General features: G+C 33.7%; 1 protein-coding gene across 1 annotated transcript; it reads left to right on the top strand.

Annotated features, from left to right (window-relative positions):
• The first annotated feature begins 9445 nt into the window (after positions 1-9445).
• Positions 9446-18814, top strand: LOC140055693 (phosphoribosylformylglycinamidine synthase-like). Its single transcript, XM_072101062.1, has 21 exons — positions 9446-9626; positions 9725-9863; positions 10159-10469; positions 11123-11231; positions 11746-11886; positions 12287-12540; positions 12886-13146; positions 13330-13560; positions 13726-13949; positions 14295-14426; positions 14679-14810; positions 14900-15299; positions 15447-15530; positions 15641-15796; positions 16058-16171; positions 16299-16450; positions 16562-16784; positions 16903-17109; positions 17255-17413; positions 17578-17733; positions 17842-18814. The coding sequence occupies exons 1-21, from the start codon at positions 9479-9481 to the stop codon at positions 18162-18164; spliced, it is 4056 nt and encodes a 1351-aa protein (XP_071957163.1). The 5' UTR covers positions 9446-9478; the 3' UTR covers positions 18165-18814.
• Positions 18815-20749: the final 1935 nt, after the last annotated feature.

Raw genomic sequence — 20749 nt, 5'->3', positions numbered from 1 at the left:
CATTTTCCGCTGAATGTAGATGCCCAAGAATTTGTCCATGAAACTACTCCTGCTATATATCTCATATTAGTGCTGGAAATGTTTCCACTGATAGTAGTCCTGTAAATGCGTCCTTTGACGAGAGCATCGAGTCTGTAGTCACGCCAGTTTTTGTGAGTGTAATGTTAAAGAAGCAAGTGAAGTTGCAACAGATGTAGAGCCAGCTGTAGTTGACTCCCCAGTATCATCTGTACCCAGTCCTAAACTTTCTGTCACTATCCTTGATTCTCCTGTGGCTTGTGCTGAACCTCTACTCATCCCGCAATCTTGTTCTGAACCTCTACTCATCCCGCAATCTTGTTTAGATTCCGCACCATGATCCCTCCAACCTTGCCCTGAGCCTGTGTCTGTTTCTCAACTTTGTTTTGAAGATACCGAGATTCTTCCAAGTCCCATTATTGATTTACCTAATGATACTCCTATTATTGAACCTATTATTGAACCTAATATTGAACCTATTATTGAACCTATTGTTGAACCTACTATTACTGAACTTTCACAGTCTGTTGAACCCATCCCTGATAACATGTGTAGGCCTACTACAAGTTTTTACAGCATATCCTAACTTTTTTCAGAAACATATTTCATCACTTTAAACAAGATAAATGTGTTTAGAAGTATTTAAAACATACAAATTTATCCTTGATTTGTAAAAATCCATCAAATATAACGTATTTTGAAAGTTAGAAAAGTATATTTAATTTCCTTAAAGAGCCAAGATCTTAGAACACGAATGCTGTTCTATCTGTTGTCTTCCCCCCACCTACCAGTGCAATGCTTGCCTGTATGCTTTGAATAGAAAACCGTTCAGGCGAAACAATCGCCTTCCGGTAAAGTTTAGCAGGCTAACTCTCTCTCGTGACTCCGGAGAGTTTACGGACGCAAAGCTCTATTTCCTATTCTCCCAATGTAAAGTTTAGCAGGCTAACTCTCTCGTGACTCTAGAGAGTTTGCGGACGCAAAGCTCCATCCCTATTCTTCCAATGTAAAGTTTAGCAGGCTAACTCTCCTGACTCTGGAGAGTTTACACACGCAGCGCAAAGCTCCTTTCATAAAGTTTAGTTTGGCAGGGCGACATGTGACATATGTATATTTTATTTTAATAATAATTCATGATCATTAGAAGATAATTATTAGGAAACTTATATTTTAAAGATGTGACCTATACCAATTCAAAATTACAATAATTACTATGTTTTGTTTTAAATTTAAAATGTGTTTATCGTGGACGACGTGTGAATATGTTTTTGACCCGGGCTTCCTTGTCCTTTGTCACTAATAATTGAGGCATATTTGCATATTTTAAAATAAATACGCAATAAAATTCATATAAATAAAATTATATTATATAATATATATTTTATATTATTATATATTAAAATGTATTTTATCTATTATTAAGTATTTCAAAAATAAGCACAGATGCCGGTGGTGAGCAAAATATGCGCACTAAAAATAACATTGGAAAACACCCACCCTATAGTTTCAAAACACAATCGCATTTCACAAGGTTAAAATAAAAGGTGATGCAATTATTTTGTTATCAATCAGGCTTTTTATTTATATTATACTCTCCAAAATCTATTTTCTGCGATTAAAATTATAATTTTAATAAAAATATATTTTCCGTAAAATAATCTAATTAATTTAGTATTAGTATAAGACTAACATCATTTCTTTTCAAAACTACACTGAAAATCTCCAACGAAAATGTCAACGATAATACACACATGGATAAGTAGCCTGCTACCAACACATTGGGCCCAACGCGACAGGCCCCAGTTTTTAGCGGGTTTTGACTATAGTTCACGCACAATTTTACTGATATAGAAAAGATTATTTAAGTTCAGTTTATTGGGGTTAGATTGATTTTTAAGAGTTTAATTGATTATTTTGCGGTTAGGTCTAGGAATGGCCTAAGCCTCTCCCTATTTTATTTATGGGCCTGGCTGTCCGAGTCCATCGTCTGTCCTGATTGTTTTAAACAAACATGGTAACAGACCTACCTACCTACTGGCCTAGATTTAACAAATCAAAAGATATCTCTTTTTGTTTTACCCTTTCTTTACACCACCAGTACATTTACACATTACTGATATCATCTATTATATTCTGTATAATGGTTTCCACCCATTATGCCTTTTGTTCTTCAAATTTCTTTTCATAGGAGTCTACAATTAACAATAGGTCTGTAGGCCTAGTTCATTTCCTTTAATGTTTATTGGATTCTGTTCTTTGTTCATTATATTGTCTATCTAAAAAATTAGCAGGCACAGAATAATAAAAACACATTAAAGTGAAATTAATTATTAATTATATTTAGGTACTTAATGAATATTTTGATTATTTTTCAACATGTAAATTGACTAATTGAAATGCGTTCTTTTGTCAAATAAGTTGACTCTTGTACTAATAGGCCTATTGTTAAATAATATTTATTTATTTTACTTACTCTGGATGCACCTTCATTCAAGAAGTGTGCCACTGTTTCAAAAGTGTAGCTTCCAAATAAATTATTATATTATATGTAAAAAAAAGTGGAGTAAAGTTACTTTAGGTAACTAATTATAAAAGGCATTCATTTTAAATGTGTTATAATTATAGCTAATTCTTTATTTTGTTATTTACTTTATTGATATTAAAAATAAACTTCCAACAGCAAGGAATTATTTAATTACTTATGTGTACACATTGAGAATGCCATAGATATATTATAGTGAAAATATCTCTATGAGAATCCCTACCAACTGTACTATCTTCAGACTAGCCAGCAAGTTTGGAATAGCCAACATGCATTTGAGCAGTGGGGTATGTGTAATAATTAGAATAGCCACAAGGATATCTCAGAAAAATTAGATATTTTATCATAACTTTTGAACTACTGGAAAGATTTTGTTGCAAAAAAATCTATAATAATTCTTCAAAAAATTCAAGACTATAGCAATCAACTTAATAACGAAAAAGTTATTGTGAATATTACTGAAATTGTGTCCAGGCAGAATGAGTTTATATCACACTTCCTGTTCACCAAGATAAATTAAACAGAAACGATTTTAATCCTTTTTTTTTCCACTTTGACTGGTGACTCTACTTGTAATGTTTGATATTTTGTGTTTTTGCTCCCGGGGGTAGCAATTTAAGTTAGGGGAGGATGTAACCCTGTCATGTTATTATTTTCCAATGTACCTACAATGTAATGCAGCTGGGTGCAGTGGGTGGGCAAGATTGTTTATCAATATAGCATTAAGATGTTTGCATTATATTGCTTTTCCTTGGAACTGCATATGTTTTAATCATTTTGTTAATTAATCCTTTTAAGAATTCTCTTTGTTCTGTTTTAATCTTCTTACATGTTTATCTATTTAAATGGGAGGTCCTAAATTTGGGAATTGACCAATCGGTCAATTTACCCCTCTTGAGTTTTGCCTAGTAACAAGAATGGACCAATAGGGGTAAACCTTGTTTGACAATTTTGGATGACATTAGGGTATGTTTGGGAGATTTCTTTCTCTTTGCCTCTTGCCATCGGACGTGCTGGACACTCCAACTTTAATTAAATTTCAACTTTATATACTTTTACATTTCGAACAACGTTGAGTTCGAGAACCTATTTGAAAGTACTGAAAGACATATATATATATATTATATACGGTATACTAAAAGAGTACTAAGTTTAAAGTACAATTCAAGTTAAAGAAGATTGTGATATTTACACGTTGTACAGTTTGTACACTTAAAGTTTTGAAGTTATTTTTATTACACTCAACATGGTGGTATACCTCCATGCACTCAATGAGGATATTGGCTCTCTATTTTAGGTGAGTGATGTGCATACTTTTATCATTATTTTGGGCAGACTTGATGCCTGATCTAATACTTTAAATTAAGTTTTGTATTGAATTGTTTTAGTTGTTTTAGTATTTAGACTGTACTGTGTGATTTAGTTTATCTTTTAATCTTCCATTGTGCTATTACAATTGTAGTATTGTTGCTTGAGTGCAATCAAGCAAGAGGAGATTAATTAGCAAAAGATAAATGACCCTATGGATGGATAGTTTTGCTTTATGTACACGTTAACTTACGATCAAATAACAGTTTTCTCTTCGCAACTTGTACAATGTAATTTAGAAAACTACAACAATTTTTTAATAAACATAGGCCTATACATCATACAACGTACATTTCTAGAAACAAATTTTTCAAAACTTTCTATTATTTTAAAGTCGAAGATAGCCAGGTCTCGGGTCCATTCTATTGTTGCCACAGATTGATATCTATGATCAGTACTTCTATGAATGGATGATTATAGGTGGGAACACGAACGCTAGTTGATCATACCCTGTAGGCTACCGTTTGATCATACGAATGTGGAAACCACCTCACGATGTTTACAGTCGATACTGTTGAATGGATATGCACACTCCAATAAACAAACACATTTTCATATTTACTGTCATTAAAAATATTCAATTGGAAGTTACAAATTCTTTGTTCTGTATCTCGGATAACATATTTCGTAGATATTTGGAGCCTCCTATAGTCATTTTTAATCAAATCAATTGAAAGGTTCGCAACTCGCGTCGTTCATGATTTTAAATGAGTCAATAATCGTAATTGTGTAAATATTTTTTATTACGAATGATATTATAGAATAAATGTATCATTTCTTCATTCGATTATAATTAGTATTACTTTATTATTATGCAATTATTATATCATTCAATGACATTATTAATTCTTCGTATCAACCTTTTGACTCACTTACTAAATTATTGGTGGCGCTCTTCAAAATCATCAGACCGTACCGAACCATAGTCAATAGAAAGTAAACTTTTCTCTATGACCGAACACATGTGGATTAAATAATGTTTACGCTCGCGGAGAGAGTAGTAGGCCTACACAGTATTTGTTTGCAAGCTTAGCCCCGTTCTAAACATACTGTAAGTTGGTTTCATTTTCTGTTTGTGTGTTAAATTATTGATATATCATTGATTACTTGTTGTGTATCTGTTTTTTGATTAGTGCTCTTTCTGATGACTACAATTTAGGCTAGGCCTAATGGGCAGGTAAGCCTAGCTAGCTAGGCCTAGGGTAGGCCCTTTTATTTAGAACGGACTACTTATAAAATGAACGATGGAAGTGCGGGAATGATGTTGTCGACTAGGCTAGGCCTACTAAATAAAAACCAGGCTCATGTTTTTTTGACGTAAACGCCGAGTTACATATAAATATAGCCTAGCATATATTTATAGAAAGAACCTGGTCCTAGATAGCCTATAATATATGGGCAATCTTGTACTTTTTTAGGATAAAATTAATTAAAGATGTATTGTCCCTTGAAACACAAAAAAATGAAGGTCAAAATATTCTAAATTTAAAGTGGCCATATCAAAGTAATATTAAAGTTATTCACTTTAAGTCGAAAATTTGAGCCAAAAACAACAAGTTTACGTAATTAACAGGTAAATTAGTTTGATTACATTTCATCTGGAAAATCGTCACGAGCGAAAGTAAACAAAGATTTCAAACCATGAGTACGCATTATGCATATGCTAAATTAGGATTGTTTACAACTCGTCACGGTTAAGAAGGTATTTTCACACAGATCATGAGGAAGTTTTATGATTATGCATACAGAGTAGCCAAACAAACGCGTTTCATTATGGGATATGTTTTGATTGAAAACTTTGACTGGAAGTCAAAGTTATTTTTTTAACAAAAAAACGTCTGTATTTCAGTTAAAAATTTTTTTTTTTCGAAACATTTTTGGTGATAGTTAATAACTATTATGATACTTCAAAATGACCCACCTTTTTTTGAAATCTTTTATTTTTTATTTTTTTGGAATTAGTCAAAGGGACAATACATCTTTAATTAAAACCAGTTTCGACAGTCTTAGCCAAGCCAAGAAGCTCTTGAAAAAAGCTATTGAAAAATCTTCTCTATAAATTAGTTTTCAACTTTCTACCAGCTAGTGACTGATAAATTGTCTAAACTGTTGTTTTCTCAACATGGAGATGTAATTTTTATTGTCAAAGTCAATATTATAAGCAGGATATTAAGTGTTTTTTCATGTTGAGGATCTTAGGCTCAAGCAAGAACAATTGATGCACCAGCTTTCTATTGTTCAAGTAAGTACACAAGCTTTTTCCGCCCAATTTCAAATAAAGCTAACAATGGAAAACTAGTGGCCTAGCTATGGTCATATAAAAGCTCCAAGCATTCTAGATATAACAAACTCTAGCTTTTATGGCTTTGCATATGATGAACTTAGAAGTCATTTTGATAGGCTTGCATTTGAAACATCGACTCCTGATAATATTGATCTATTCAGAAAATTAAGCTATGATTATGAAAGGAAATAAAAAAAGACGAGCTAAATATTGGAACAGCGCCGTTAATTGAAGAAATAACACTCAACGAATACAGTCAGAATTGTAAATCCTCTGAGTTTGTGAAAGCAATTGATTGTTCAACTCAAACACCTAAATAATGGGACCATATCCCATCACTAAAGCTGAAAATAAAGCAAACTGATGAGAAAGTTTCTGAATTAAAACAACAGCTACACTAATTCAAGAAATCCATTCAAATTTTGTTCACCTTAGTAAAGCTTTTAAAGAAATGAGTGAAAGAAACTGGTCTCTTGAGCAACAAATTCTTAGTTTACAGAATATTGCAAGTGAACCTGAATTTGAACTACCTAAAAAGTTGGGTATTGCTAAACTGCGCAAACACTGCGCAAAAAAAAAAAAAATTAATATTGATTAAAACACAACTAGACCTATATAGGGAGACAATTTATGAGGAAAAAATATAAAATTCCTTTAAGTTTGACTTTTTTTGGGTGAAAAACTTCAATTTTTGGGAAAATTACTGATTTCACAGAGCAAACCTCCAAAAAAAGCTGCGCAAACCTCCTTTAAATCAATTAATATTAATTAAAACACAACTAGACCTATATAGGGAGACAATTTATGGGGAAAAAATTTAAAATTCCTTTAAGTTTGCCTTTTTTTGGGTAAAAAACTTCAATTTTTGGGAAAATTACTGATTTCACAGCGCAAACCTAAAAAAAAAGCTGCGCAAACCTCCTTTAAATCAATTAATATTGATTAGATAACAACTAGAACTATATAAGGAGACAATTTATGGGAAAACAAATTTGAAATTCCTTTAAGTTTTCTTTTTTTTGGGTGAAAAACTTCAATTTTTGGGAAAATTACTGATTTCACAGCGCAAACCTCCAAAAAAAGCTGCGCAAACCTCCTTTAAATCAATTAATATTGATTAAAACACAACTAGACCTATATAGGGAGACAATTTATGGGGAAAAAATTTAAAATTCCTTTAAGTTTGCCTTTTTTTGGGTAAAAACTTCAATTTTTGGGAAAATTACTGATTTCACAGCGCAAACCTCCAAAAAAAGCTGCGCAAACCTCCTTTAAATCAATTAATATTGATTAAAACACAACTAGACCTATATAGGGAGACAATTTATGGGGAAAAAATTTAAAATTCCTTTAAGTTTGCCTTTTTTTGGGTAAAAAACTTCAATTTTTGGGAAAATTACTGATTTCACAGCGCAAACCAAAAAAAAAAGCTGCGCAAACCTCCTTTAAATCAATTAATATTGATTAGATAACAACTAGAACTATATAAGGAGACAATTTATGGGAAAACAAATTTGAAACTCCTTTAAGTTTTCTTTTTTTTGGGTGAAAAACTTCAATTTTTGGGAAAATTATTGATTTCACAGCGCAAACAACAAAAAAAGCTACGCAAACCTCCTTTAAATCAATTAATATTGATAGATAACAACTAAACTATATAGGGAGACAATTTATGGGAAGACAAATTTGAAATTCCTTTAAGTTTACTTAACATTAATAGTTTTTAACCCAAAAAAAGGCAAATTGTGCTGTGAAATCAGTAATTTTCCCAAAAATTGAAGTTTTTCACCCAAAAAAAGGCAAACTTAAAGGAATTTCAAATTTTTTCCCCATAAATTGTCTCCTTATATAGTTCTAGTTGTGTTCTATAAATATTAATTGTTTTGAAGGAGGTTTGCGCAGCTTTTTTGGGGGTTTGCGCTGTGAAATCGGTAATTTTCCCAAAAATTGAAGTTTTTCACCCAAAAAAAGGCAAACTCAAAGGAAATTCAAATTTGTTTTCCTATAAATTGTCTCCCTATATAGTTCTAGTTGTTATCTAATCAATATTAATTGATTTAAAGGAGGTTTGCGCAGCTTTTTTTGTTGTTTGCGCTGTGAAATCAGTAATTTTCCCAAAAATTGAAGTTTTTCACCCAAAAAAAGGCAAACTTAAAGGAATTTCAATTTTTTTCCCCATAAATTGTCTCACTATATAGTTCTAGTTGTGTTCTATCAATATTAATTGTTTTGAAAGAGGTTTGCGCAGCTTTTTTTGTTCTTTGCGCTGTTAAATCAGTAATTTTCCCAAAAATTGAAGTTTTTCACCCAAAAAAAGGCAAACTTAAAGGAATTTTAAATTCTTTTTCCCATAAATTGTCTCCCTATATAGTTCTAGTTGTGTTCTAATCAATAATAATTGTTTTGAAGGAGGTTTGCGCAGCTTTTGTTGTTGTTTGCGCAGTGTTTGCGCAGTTTAGCAATACCCAAAAAGTTTGTATCTAAACCTAATCTATACTGTAAACAAAATGGCATTAGCACAATCTCAAGTAACACGTTTGATGTGCTTGGTGATACCGTACAACAACCACCATCTAACCTTGCCACATCGACTCTGAAGCTACGCGAATTACAGATCACTCTAGTACTCAAGCTCTACAAAGTCTAAATTGGATGAACTTAGATGAAATATTATATGTAAATGAAGCTTTTGTTATGTTTAAGATTATGAACAACCTTGCACCTCCATATTTAATAAAAATAAATTCAATATCAAAAACAATTACTATAATATTAGAACTAAGCCAAATTTAATAGTACCAAAACCAAAAACGTAGCTTATCATATAGAGGTGCCAAGGTTAGGAATGAGCTAAATGAAGATATTAAAAATGTGAACAGTGTCTCTCTTTTTAAGAAACTGTTAACTGCTAATTTCATGTAGCTTTATTTAAATGTACTGTAGTGTATTATTTAATTTTATAGTTAGTAAGTGTACCCTTGTTTCATTTTATTTCATTGTAATTGGTTTTTTTTTTTTTATCTCTTTTGATAGTAATTAAGGTCTTTTTACATTTATTTTTGTTGGTGTTTTCCTTTAAACACGGTCTTACTGAAAAACAACTTTCAGTTGAAGTTAAGTATCCGTGATTAAATAAAGCTTATTATTATTATTATAAGTCATATACTTTATAGTTATACTTTTTTAGTGTAAACATCAATAATAATAAATAATAATATATAAAATAATATAGATCTAATATTTAATAATTTATTTTTTTAAAGAATATGACTATCATTACTCGGTTTTATAAAAGTCCGGCATTACTCCCAGGGGCTTCAAATGTTTTGTGGAAGAAATTAGCAAAGCAGTTGGAAAATTCTAAATTGCAAGATTTAAAAACGGAAATTTGTTTTAATGTGGAAGTAAACGGAGGTAGGTACTCTTCCTTTCTAATTTAAATTTTAATAAATTGTTTTGCCAAACTAATATTATTTTGAAAATGTCAATTAAACTGTGTATTATTTTCATAGATTGCCTCAGTGGTGAAGAACAGAAGAAAATACAATGGATCTTAGGTACCCCTTTTGAAGAATTTAGCCTGCTGACCAAGTCAATCATAGTTGAAGATGATCAAGAACCTGATGGACTTCTGATTGAAATTGGGCCTAGGTCAGAAAATGTTTTTTAATTAACAAAATACCCTTCTTTTCTAGTCGTACAGTATTAGTGTCGGTTTCAGTTGAGAATAAGTATTAATAAATAATACTGTATGTTTTGTTATTCGGTAGGTAATATCTGAAAAAGTAAAAGTCATAATTTTTGTTGTTCAACAAGGTAATAGGCATAAATTAAGAAAGGTGGGCATAAACATGCATGGCAGAATATGTTGACTGTATATTTAATATCATGGACATTACACTATCTACTGTATATGATATAATAAGTTTAATTTTTATACACACAGGTTGAAATTCTCTACGGCCTGGTCAACAAATGCCGTCTCAATCTGCCAATCAGCTGGAATCAACCATGTGACTCGTATTGAGCGTTCTATTTGCTATCTTATAAACGTAGCCGACGATCATGGCATTGCTGCGTCTATCAGCCCCGAGGAAGAGAATCTACTGGTAGCCGTACTTCACGATCGTATGACGGAATGTCGCTACCACGAACCAATCAGCAGCTTTGAAATTAAAGCTAAACCAGAAGAAGTCTTTGAAATTGATGTTATAGGTGAAGGGAAAGTTGCTCTGGAAAAGGCAAACAAAGAATTAGGTGATTGTAGTACTCTCAATCATGTTCCCCAAGTATAGATGAACTTTGAACTGTGTTAAACTCCTGTGTTTTTTAATTCTATTTCAGTTTTTTCTATTATTAACTTAACTTTAAAATTAATATAGGTAACTTTGTGTTGATACTGTATATCATTATATTATGATTAAAGTCCCATTTCCTACGTTTTTAGATCTAATTATAGGTCACAAACTACATTTAATGTAAAAATAAATATGTATGCGATAACTTTTTCGTCTTTAAAACTGTTAAAAATTTAAAAAATTAGTTGATTCTAATCATTTAGAGACTTTCTATAAATCATAACATGCATTGTGCATGTGTATTGTTTCATTCTTTTTATCATAATTTACCATAAAACAGAAAAGACAAGGCAAAAATTGTAGGGAATAGGTCTTTAACATTACATTTAGCTTAACATCCAACATGATTTCATATTCTTTTAAGTGTGTTCTAGTAACCAGTTAATATTACTGTACAGTAATTATTTAATCGGTCTGTGGATACATTGTTCATTTAAGAATTCATTGTTATTGAATTTATAAACCAAAGCTTATCATGACCAATAAATGGTTTATGAAGATTTCTATTATTAATATTGCATTATAAACATTTTGTATTATTCTTTACTGCAGGACTTGCCTTTGATACGTGGGACATAGACTTTTACACCAACATGTTTATTGAAAAGGTTAAACGGAATCCAACAAGTGTTGAACTCTTTGACTTGGCTCAGTCTAACAGGTACAAAGCACTTTAGTTTTAGTCGCATGAAGTTTTACCATCTGTGAATGATGGTCATGAATATTTATTTACATTCTTTACTGTCTTTTAAAAGTAATATCTTTATTTAATTTTAATACAAACCTAAATTATTGAAAATACAGTATTGCAATGCTGTGAGTTTATCAGTGATTGGATAGAGATATAAATAGAATATGCTAAATAGCTAAATCAAAATGAGGTAAAAATAAAGTAAATGAAGTAAAACAGTCAAAAAGAACAAAGATACCATCTGCCTCAATATATACCTGAAAAAAAAAACAGGTGAAAAACAATTGTGGCATTGTCTATTTGCCTTCTAGCCTAAAATAAAGTAAAATAGTATTTGTAACCATGGATAATCCTAAGACATAGACCATTCTTTACTTAAATTCTTTTCATCTATGCAACATTTCTCAGCTTTCATTACTGTATTTAGAAATTCCTGAAAATATTCCTACAAATGGTTTTTTCTTGCTTTCTGTCTTCTTTCTAGTGAGCATAGTCGTCATTGGTTTTTTAAGGGTAAGATGGTAATCGATGGAGAAGAAAAAGATCATTCTTTATTCAAGATGGTGATGTCAACGCAAGCTACCAGCAATGATAACAACGTCATTAAATTCTCGGATAACAGCAGGTATCTTAACATTTTACGTGGCTTTTATATTTATATCCATATTTTCCGAATCGAATCACGATATAGTTCACTGGAATGGTGTCTATGACTCTTGTATAAATCTTGTTGTGCTGGACAGAATTAGGCATTATACCTGAAATTATTAGTTCTAGAAGGTGTCATGAAATAGCCCATAAAATACTACAGGCATAATTTCCATCGTAAATGATATTTATTCACATTTTGTTGAACCACAAAGTATTGCCTAAAGCTCTGTCTACACTATCAACTTTTATGTAAAAAAATGTGATGTGCCCATATATGGATATGATGATGTCATATCACTACCATATTTGGGGACAGTAGGAGCTTTAAATGTTGTCTGTTTTTTCTCACTTTGATGACTTTACTTGATTTTCAGTGCAATCAAAGGCCATAAGGTCAAAGTTCTCAAACCAGCCAATCCCGGGTCAGCAAGTGTGATGGAGGAATCTGAACCACTCAGGCATATCATCTTCACAGCAGAGACCCATAACTTTCCAACTGGGGTTGCACCTTTCCCAGGGGCTACAACTGGTACTGGGGGTAGGATACGTGATGTTCAGGCTGCAGGGAAGGGGGCACATGTAGTGGCTGGCACTGCAGGCTACTGTTTTGGAAATTTGAACATTCCAGGTAAATTATATAAATCTAAAAATTAGATTTTGTAGTCCTTATGAAAATTGATGTCAGACTTTACTCGCTCAAAAATCAAAATAAATACAAATATAACAGAAAATAAAACATAACAAATATAAAGGATAAACCTTATCAAAGATTTGCAAAGTAACAACAATTAAAAGATATTCATTTACTGGCACTTATATGTATAAATAGAGTATGGGATGAAAGATATTAAGTAACGCATGCAGTGAACAGGCATAATTGCTTGCTTAATTACATAATTTTGCTTTTTATAAATGTTATATATTCAGTGTAATTAATTATTTATTATCATTGATTGAACATTTGTTTAAACAGGGTATGACCTTCCATGGGAGGACAAAAATATGGTTTATCCTAGCAACATGGCGCCTGCTCTGTCGGTTGCTGTAGAGGCCAGCAACGGTGCATCTGACTACGGCAACAAGTTTGGTGAACCCGTTCTAACCGGTTTCTCTCGTTCATTTGGCATGATGCTTTCTGAGAGCGACAGAAGAGAGTGGGTCAAGCCCATTATGTTCAGCGGGGGTATTGGGATGCTTGAGAGTATGCATGCGACTAAAGACGAAGCAGAAAAAGGTTTGTTAAACAAACTAAATACAACACCATAAAAAATACTGTACTTCTTATTATTGTTGTCTCCACATAGATATTATATGTCTGTCATATAAAATAAGATTATAGTAACCTGATAAAATATTTTGTTTTTATTTCTCCATTGAAAACTAATTATTGACTGATGAATAATTGTTTACCATGCAGGAATGAAAATTGTAAAACTTGGTGGACCAATCTATCGCATCGGAGTCGGTGGGGGCGCTGCATCTTCCATTCAAGTTCAAGGTGACAATACAGAAAAACTGGACTTCGAAGCCGTGCAGCGCGGTGATGCGGAGATGGAACAGAAACTAAACCGAGTTATAAGGGCGTGCATTGAGATGGTTGATACAAACCCTATATGTAGTATACATGATCAAGGAGCTGGAGGCAATGGTGAGTTTGCATGCAATGTGCTTATTTTTATTATTTTACTAAGTACAGTAGCACCCCTCATTTGGGACATCCCTATTAAGGGGACACTTTGTCAGACAAATGTACTTATTTTTATGTCAAACTATGGCTAACATCTGACCAATTAAATCATTTTTTTGTGTACAGGTAATGTTTTAAAGGAGATATGTGAACCTGCAGGTGCTCTAATAAAAGCTAAGGAATTCCAACTAGGTGATCCAACCATCAACACCTTAGAACTATGGGGTGCAGAATACCAGGAGTCCAATGCCATACTAATACGATCTGAGGATCAAGAAAAACTTCAAGATATTTGTGACAGAGAGAAATGTCCAGCTGTTTTTGTTGGTGACATTACAGGTGATGGGAAGGTAATATTTGGATGATTTTTTTTACCTACTTTATTCTAAATTTTTTTAGTGGAGCTGTTGCTTGGTGGTTTAACATGCTTGCCTTCCAATTCCAAGGTCAAGGTTTGTAACTCACGACTCTTTCAACTTCACTCCCTAAGCCTGAAATAAAACTTAGTTTATAAGCACGATAAACTATAAAATATTTTATCCATCCTGTAATTGGCAAGTTTGTGCTTACTGTGGGATAAGTATGAAAAAACACATTTAAATACTACAGTGTTACTAATTTTGAAGAATGCCTTTTCATGCACAGATAGAGTGCATAAGAGTTTTGCAATACAAAAATATTTTGTTTTGTTTCAGATTCGTCTTGAGGTGGAAAAGAAAGTGGAAGCTGGTAAGGGTGATGCAGAACCTCCAAGCATAAAAAGAACAGCACTTACTTATCCAGTTGATCTCCAACTTGAATGGGTTCTTGGGAAGATGCCGCAAAAGGTATGATGGAGACTTGATAGTAGAGTAGTGTCGGTAATAAGTTTGAACCATACCATGAATGCATCAGTGGTGTAATGGTAGGATGTCTGCATATCAAGCAGAAGATTCCAGGTTCAAATCTCAGCTGAGGTCACTTTTTCTCAATCTCACAGATTTCATCATAAATAACCATTGAAAATAATTATGTGTTATAATAATAGTGTCTCTTTCTGTCTGTAAAATTATATAGAATTATATTTTTTTTTCTCTCAGGTTTTCAAGTATGATCGATGTAAACCAAAACTTAAGCAGTTAACACTACCTGATGGGTTGACTGTCCGATGTGCACTCGACCGTGTTCTGCGTCTACCTTCAGTAGCCAGTAAAAGATTTTTGACTAATAAGGTAAAGATCTGTTTATCTTTAATATTGCATAATTTATTTGTGTGAAGGAATATGGAAAGTGTATAACCAGGATATATTGTTTCTGTTAGGTTGATCGTGCTGTCACGGGCCTGATAGCCCAGCAGCAATGTGTAGGCCCCCTGCACACACCACTCGCTGATGTTGCTGTTATCGCACTCTCCCACTTTGAAACTGTAGGCTCAGCTACAGCCATTGGAGAGCAGCCTATTAAAGGGTTAGTCGATCCTGGCTGTGGTGCCAGGATGTCTGTAGGAGAAGCCCTTACCAATCTTGTGTTTGCTAGGGTCTCCGATCTTAAAGATGTCAAATGTAGCGGTAACTGGATGTGGCCAGCGAAGCTTCCTGGTGAGGGTGCTGCATTGTATGATGCGTGCGAGGTGATGGGCAAGTTGGGTGTTGCTGTGGATGGTGGGAAGGACTCTTTGAGTATGGCTGCCAGGATAGGCTCTGAAACGATCAAAGCTCCAGGTTAGACATTTCATGCTTGTTAATAACTAGTATAGTGTCTGATGTACAATCTTGTGAATTATTTTAATAAGTTAAGCTTGAATACACTAATACACTTCTTTACTCCATTTACTTACTAATAATGAAATATCAATTACAATTTTTTAGGTGCATTGGTTGTGTCTGTGTATGTGGCATGCCCAGATATTACTGCAACTGTGACCCCTGACCTTAAATGTCCAGACAGTAAAGGTAAAGTGAATATAACATTGCACATTTTGTTAGGTACAATTAAATTAACTACCTAAACAAACAAAAAATATAATATATTTATAAACAAGACTTTACATATTCTATTTCAGGGACTTTGCTCTGGGTTTCATTTGGTAAAAGGCATAACCGGTTAGGTGGTAGTGCCCTCGCTCAGTGCTATAATCAACTCGGACAATCCTCGCCTGATCTCGATGAACCGGAAACGTTTGTAAGGGCTTTCAACACAACGCAAAATCTTATCAAAGGTAGTCATTTTCATAGACTTATTAATTAGACGTTTACAATAAATTCATTTACTTGTAGTTATAATATAAAGCGCTGTCTACACTATGAAACTAGTTTGACAAAAAAATGTGATGCGCCTAAATAGGGTAGTGAAATGCCCAAAAATGGTAGTGATATGATATCATGTCCATATATGGGCATATCACATCACATAAAGTTTGATAGTGTAGACAGAGCTTTAGAGATATGAATTCAACTTTGTCTTTTGTATCCTTTTGTAGATAGAAAAATATCAGCTGGTCATGATATTAGTGATGGCGGTATTGTAACAACATTATTAGAAATGGCGTTTTCTGGGAATTGTGGTATTGACGTCAAACTTTCCGAACCTGATGGTAAGCATTATGCTATCTCTATAAATGCCTCGAATGGATCTGTAAAGTGTCATTTTAATCTTTCATATGGTTCCAGAACCTGTGGTAAGCAATAATACATTGTAAGACTTTATATATTTATTTTCAGTAACTGCAATTGATATTCTGTTTGCTGAAGAAGTAGGGCTGGTGTTAGAAGTAACAGCTAATGCTAGTGAGGACATTTGTAGACAGTTCAGTGACAATAATGTCCCTTGTTCTCTAATTGGTCACTCTAGTGGATCAGGTCAAGGGTCAATGGTAAGTTTTTTTTTTTTTAAATGGAAGCAATATTTGAACATTTATTTACGATCATTTATCATTTATGATGGTTTTTAGAATGAATCTGAATATTTTACATGTAAATTATAGGTTGTCATCTCGGTAAATGAGAAAGAAGTCTTGAATGAAAAGATGACTGTTCTTAGAGACGTGTGGGAAGAGACTAGTTTTCAACTGGAAAAACTACAAGCAAATCCAGAGTGTGTTGAAGTGGAGCAACGCAATTTAGCAAATAGAACAGCACCACCATTTAAATTAACCTTTGACCCCGTTGCAACAAATTTGAATTCTGTTAAAAAGGGATGCTCTAAAGGTTAGAACCAATTTTGGAATATTGATTATCTTGTTCTGAATTTTAATTTGTTAAAGTAATACGAGTTAAATTTGGCTCATTAGTTACCATATACATAATCATAATTGGCCTTCCATAGATGGAATGAAACCAAAGGTTGCTGTGATCCGTGAGGAAGGCAGTAATGGAGATCGAGAGATGAGTTCAACACTACACATGGCTGGCTTTGAAACATGGGACGTCAATATGCAAGATTTAGCTTGCGGGAAAGTCACCCTCGATCAATTCCGTGGACTAGTTTTTGTTGGTGGCTTCAGTTTTGCAGACGTTTGTGGTTCTGCAAAAGGTATATTTTTCTGATTGCACTTTTTGTAGCATAGCAAAAATACATGCTGGAGCAGTAACCAAGTATTATACTAGTATTAGACAGATAGTAACCTAAATAAATATTTATTCTAGTTTATTTAAATAATGTTTATTAATCATTTTAGGTTGGGCAGCAACTATTTTGTTCAACCCAGCTGTGCGTGCTCAGTTTGATGCATTTAGAGCAAGGAAAGACACTTTCTCACTGGGTGTATGCAATGGCTGCCAACTAATGGGCCTGCTAGGCTGGGTTGCTCCAGATGTCACCAAGGAGCTTACTACAGGTAAGGTATCATGAGGTATATTTAGTAAGTAGTTTAGTGGTAGTAGGACACCGGTGTAAAGCAGGTAATGCCTCTTTGACAAGTAAAAAGAAAATATTAACTACTTTTTGATATCCATTTGTTGACAGACTGTTTATTATGAATTATTTGTTATTGTCTTTTAGACGCAGCATCAGCTCAGCAAGGAGTCCATCTTGCTCATAATCTTTCCGAGCGTTTTGAGTCTCGTTTTGTTGCTGTAAAGATTAATGAAAGCCCTGCTTTAATGCTGAAAGGAATGGAAGGCTCTGTGCTTGGTGTCTGGACACAGCATGGAGAAGGTTAGATATTGATACCTCTTGATAATGATGGATGCTTAGTACAAACTTATATTTTAATTTAACTAAAAATGTTATTAAATTTACTCAACTCAAATTGTTTCTCTCTAGGGCACATGAAGTTTTCTAACAAAGAAACAAAAGACACAGTTCTGTCTGAAAATCTTGCACCAGTGCGCTTTGTCGATGACAAAGGAGAAGTGACAACTGAATACCCGTTGAACCCCAATGGCTCACCCAATGGCGTAGCGGCAATTTGCTCCGCAGATGGCCGTCATCTGGCGATCATGCCTCATCCAGAGCGTACAACTTTGACGTGGCAATGGCCATGGATGCCGCAAGATTGGCGGGAGACATTACAAGCGTCACCGTGGATGAAAATGTTCCAAAATGCTTGTTCATGGTGCTTGGAGACGTCAGAGGCAGATAGATAATAATATTGCTTATACATGGGATATATTTAAAAAAAATAATATCTTGATGGTGGTGCTTCAGAGGCAGATACTATTGCTTTATGCATGAAAATGGGATATAGTTATATACTGTATAAATGTGTTCCTCTTCTCAACAATATTATTTATTGAGGCTTAATTTCAGCAATATATATTTTTTTTCTCTTTTGTGGGGGCAACCCACTTTTATTGCAATGATAAACAACAATATGGTGAAGGTTACAGTATATATGTCTGTCTATCTATCTATTTATCAATGAATATTTAAGTGATATTACACAGACAGAGGAAGATTATGTAAAATATTTTGAAATTGTGTTGAAGTCTAGATAAAACAAACATGTATACAGAGAAAATTTATATTACAGAGCTAAAACGATATAAAGATTGATATTCAGTATTAAAAAGAGATTCGATATAATATAAATAAATATGATAAAATGGTATATTGCATTATAAGATTATGTTTTGTTTGGATACTTTTATAAAATTGTATAGTTTTACATTTTGAACATAATATTGCTTTTATTAATTAAATTTTTTTAAATAGTTCTATCTTAAATAAATTCCAAGTGATAATCCGTTTGCTTGTTTTATAAATAATGCAAGATTTGTAAATACTAAATGTAAATAAAGAGATGAGTTCATTAACAAGCGTGTTCTGAGTTCCTATAATTATGTCTTACCATTCGGGGAAACCTGACCGTAATGTTTCATTAGTCGGAATGCATTTAACGATCAGTTTACGGAACTTCCTCAAATCTGATTGAATGCTGTTACAGGTGTACAACATATGTTTTTCACTTTCTATTTCTATACAACACTTTTCGCAACAATCACTTTTATTAAGATTCCACTTCTTTAAGTTTTTTCACGCTGCTGCTCTAGCCCGCTACGTCATACGAGATAACTCATTCATTAGATGAAATCAAGCAGCAGTATAATACTACACTTTGACATTTTTGTTAAAATGGAAACTCGACTATAATTTATAGGTATTGAATCCAAAAAACGGCTGGGAAAAGAGTCTAATAACAAATCCCAAAGCATTTCTGGTATTTATGAGTCCCATGATATTACATGGGTACTATAATTCACTGTCAGATAATCATTGAATTATTATCAAAACAGTCCATTGAAGTTTTTGTTTGTAATAGGATACTCTAAGTATCTAGGCTTGATGAAGTGACCCCCCAGACTTGACCTTACCAATAAAAATAAGCAAGCAGCGTTTTTTGTAAGAAATATTCTTGTCTTGTCTAAACTCTTTCCTCCACTCTTCTACAGATTTTGTTTTTTTTTTCTTTATCATCTTTCACTTCTTCCACTTTGTCATCAAATTTGTGAGCGGTTAGAATTTTAAGTTTTGTAGTTATTTCCTTTTCTAGTTCATCAAGTGCGTTTTTACTTGCAGAGGACACAGGTGATTGGGTTGACATGATGATGACATCATCAGGAAGCATGTCTTGCAAGGAATGAACAAGTAGGTGTAAACACTTCTCGTCTCTGGGAAGTTAAAAGATAGTTAAGAGAGTGAGTGAGTTTAATCTAGCACAACCTGAACGCTTTAATCGAACTTTAATGAATATGTTAGGTATACACTCGAAGGCGAGAAGAAGGAAAGCTGGAGTCGCTATATCAGTGCTTTGGTTCATGCTTACAACTGTATGAAGCATGACAGTACAGGTTTCTCACCTTATTTTCTGATGTTCGGACGAGACTTCCTGTTGACTTACGGTTTGGAATTAGCCCAGATGGATTTGGTAACGCTGACCCCATAAAGTACGTCAACGATCTGAGAAACCAACTATCGCTTGCCTATCAAATGGCATCTGAAGAGGCAGCGAAGTCAGCACGCAAGAACAAAGTTCGACATGATTTGAAAGTACGAGTCAATGATCTTCATCCAGGTGATCGAGTGTTGATTCGAAATCTGGGACTACAGGGTAAACACAAACTCGCTGACCAGTGGGACTCCGTGTGAAGCCAGAATCAAATAGTGGTCGAGTAGGCCTACGAACACTACATCGAAACATACTTCTGCCCATCGACTATTTAAACAAAGAAGATCCACCAGCAAAACCTACTAAACAGAAGATAAACCGCCCTATTACGCGGTCTAAGGCAAAAGTTCATGTCACTGAGAGCGAGCATGATGACAGTGGTGAATCCAGTGAGAAGGAGGTTACAATGCTAGTCCCATTAGACTTCTCAGTCACACTCCCTGTAGAAACGTTTACAGTTTCTTCCATTTCACCCCATTTTCCGCTGAATGTAGATGCCCAAGAATTTGTCCATGAAACTACTCCTGCTATATATCTCATATTAGTGCTGGAAATGTTTCCACTGATAGTAGTCCTGTAAATGCGTCCTTTGACGAGAGCATCGAGTCTGTAGTCACGCCAGTTTTTGTGAGTGTAATGTTAAAGAAGCAAGTGAAGTTGCAACAGATGTAGAGCCAGCTGTAGTTGACTCCCCAGTATCATCTGTACCCAGTCCTAAACTTTCTGTCACTATCCTTGATTCTCCTGTGGCTTGTGCTGAACCTCTACTCATCCCGCAATCTT

The sequence above is a fragment of the Antedon mediterranea genome, chromosome 7 (genome assembly GCF_964355755.1).
Source record: "Antedon mediterranea chromosome 7, ecAntMedi1.1, whole genome shotgun sequence".
NCBI lineage: Eukaryota > Metazoa > Echinodermata > Crinoidea > Comatulida > Antedonidae > Antedon > Antedon mediterranea.
The sequence above is the reverse complement of the archived record's forward strand: the minus strand, read 5'-3'. Positions and strand labels throughout refer to the sequence as shown.

Coding starts and splice junctions, on each gene's coding strand:
- LOC140055693 (XM_072101062.1), top strand. CDS start 9,479: ATGACTATCATTACTCGGTTTTATAAAAGTCCGGCATTACTCCCAGGG. Junction 14,811..14,899: donor AAAGATTTTTGACTAATAAG/GTAAAGATCTGT, acceptor TGTTTCTGTTAG/GTTGATCGTGCTGTCACGGG. Junction 17,110..17,254: donor CGTTTGTGGTTCTGCAAAAG/GTATATTTTTCT, acceptor TAATCATTTTAG/GTTGGGCAGCAACTATTTTG.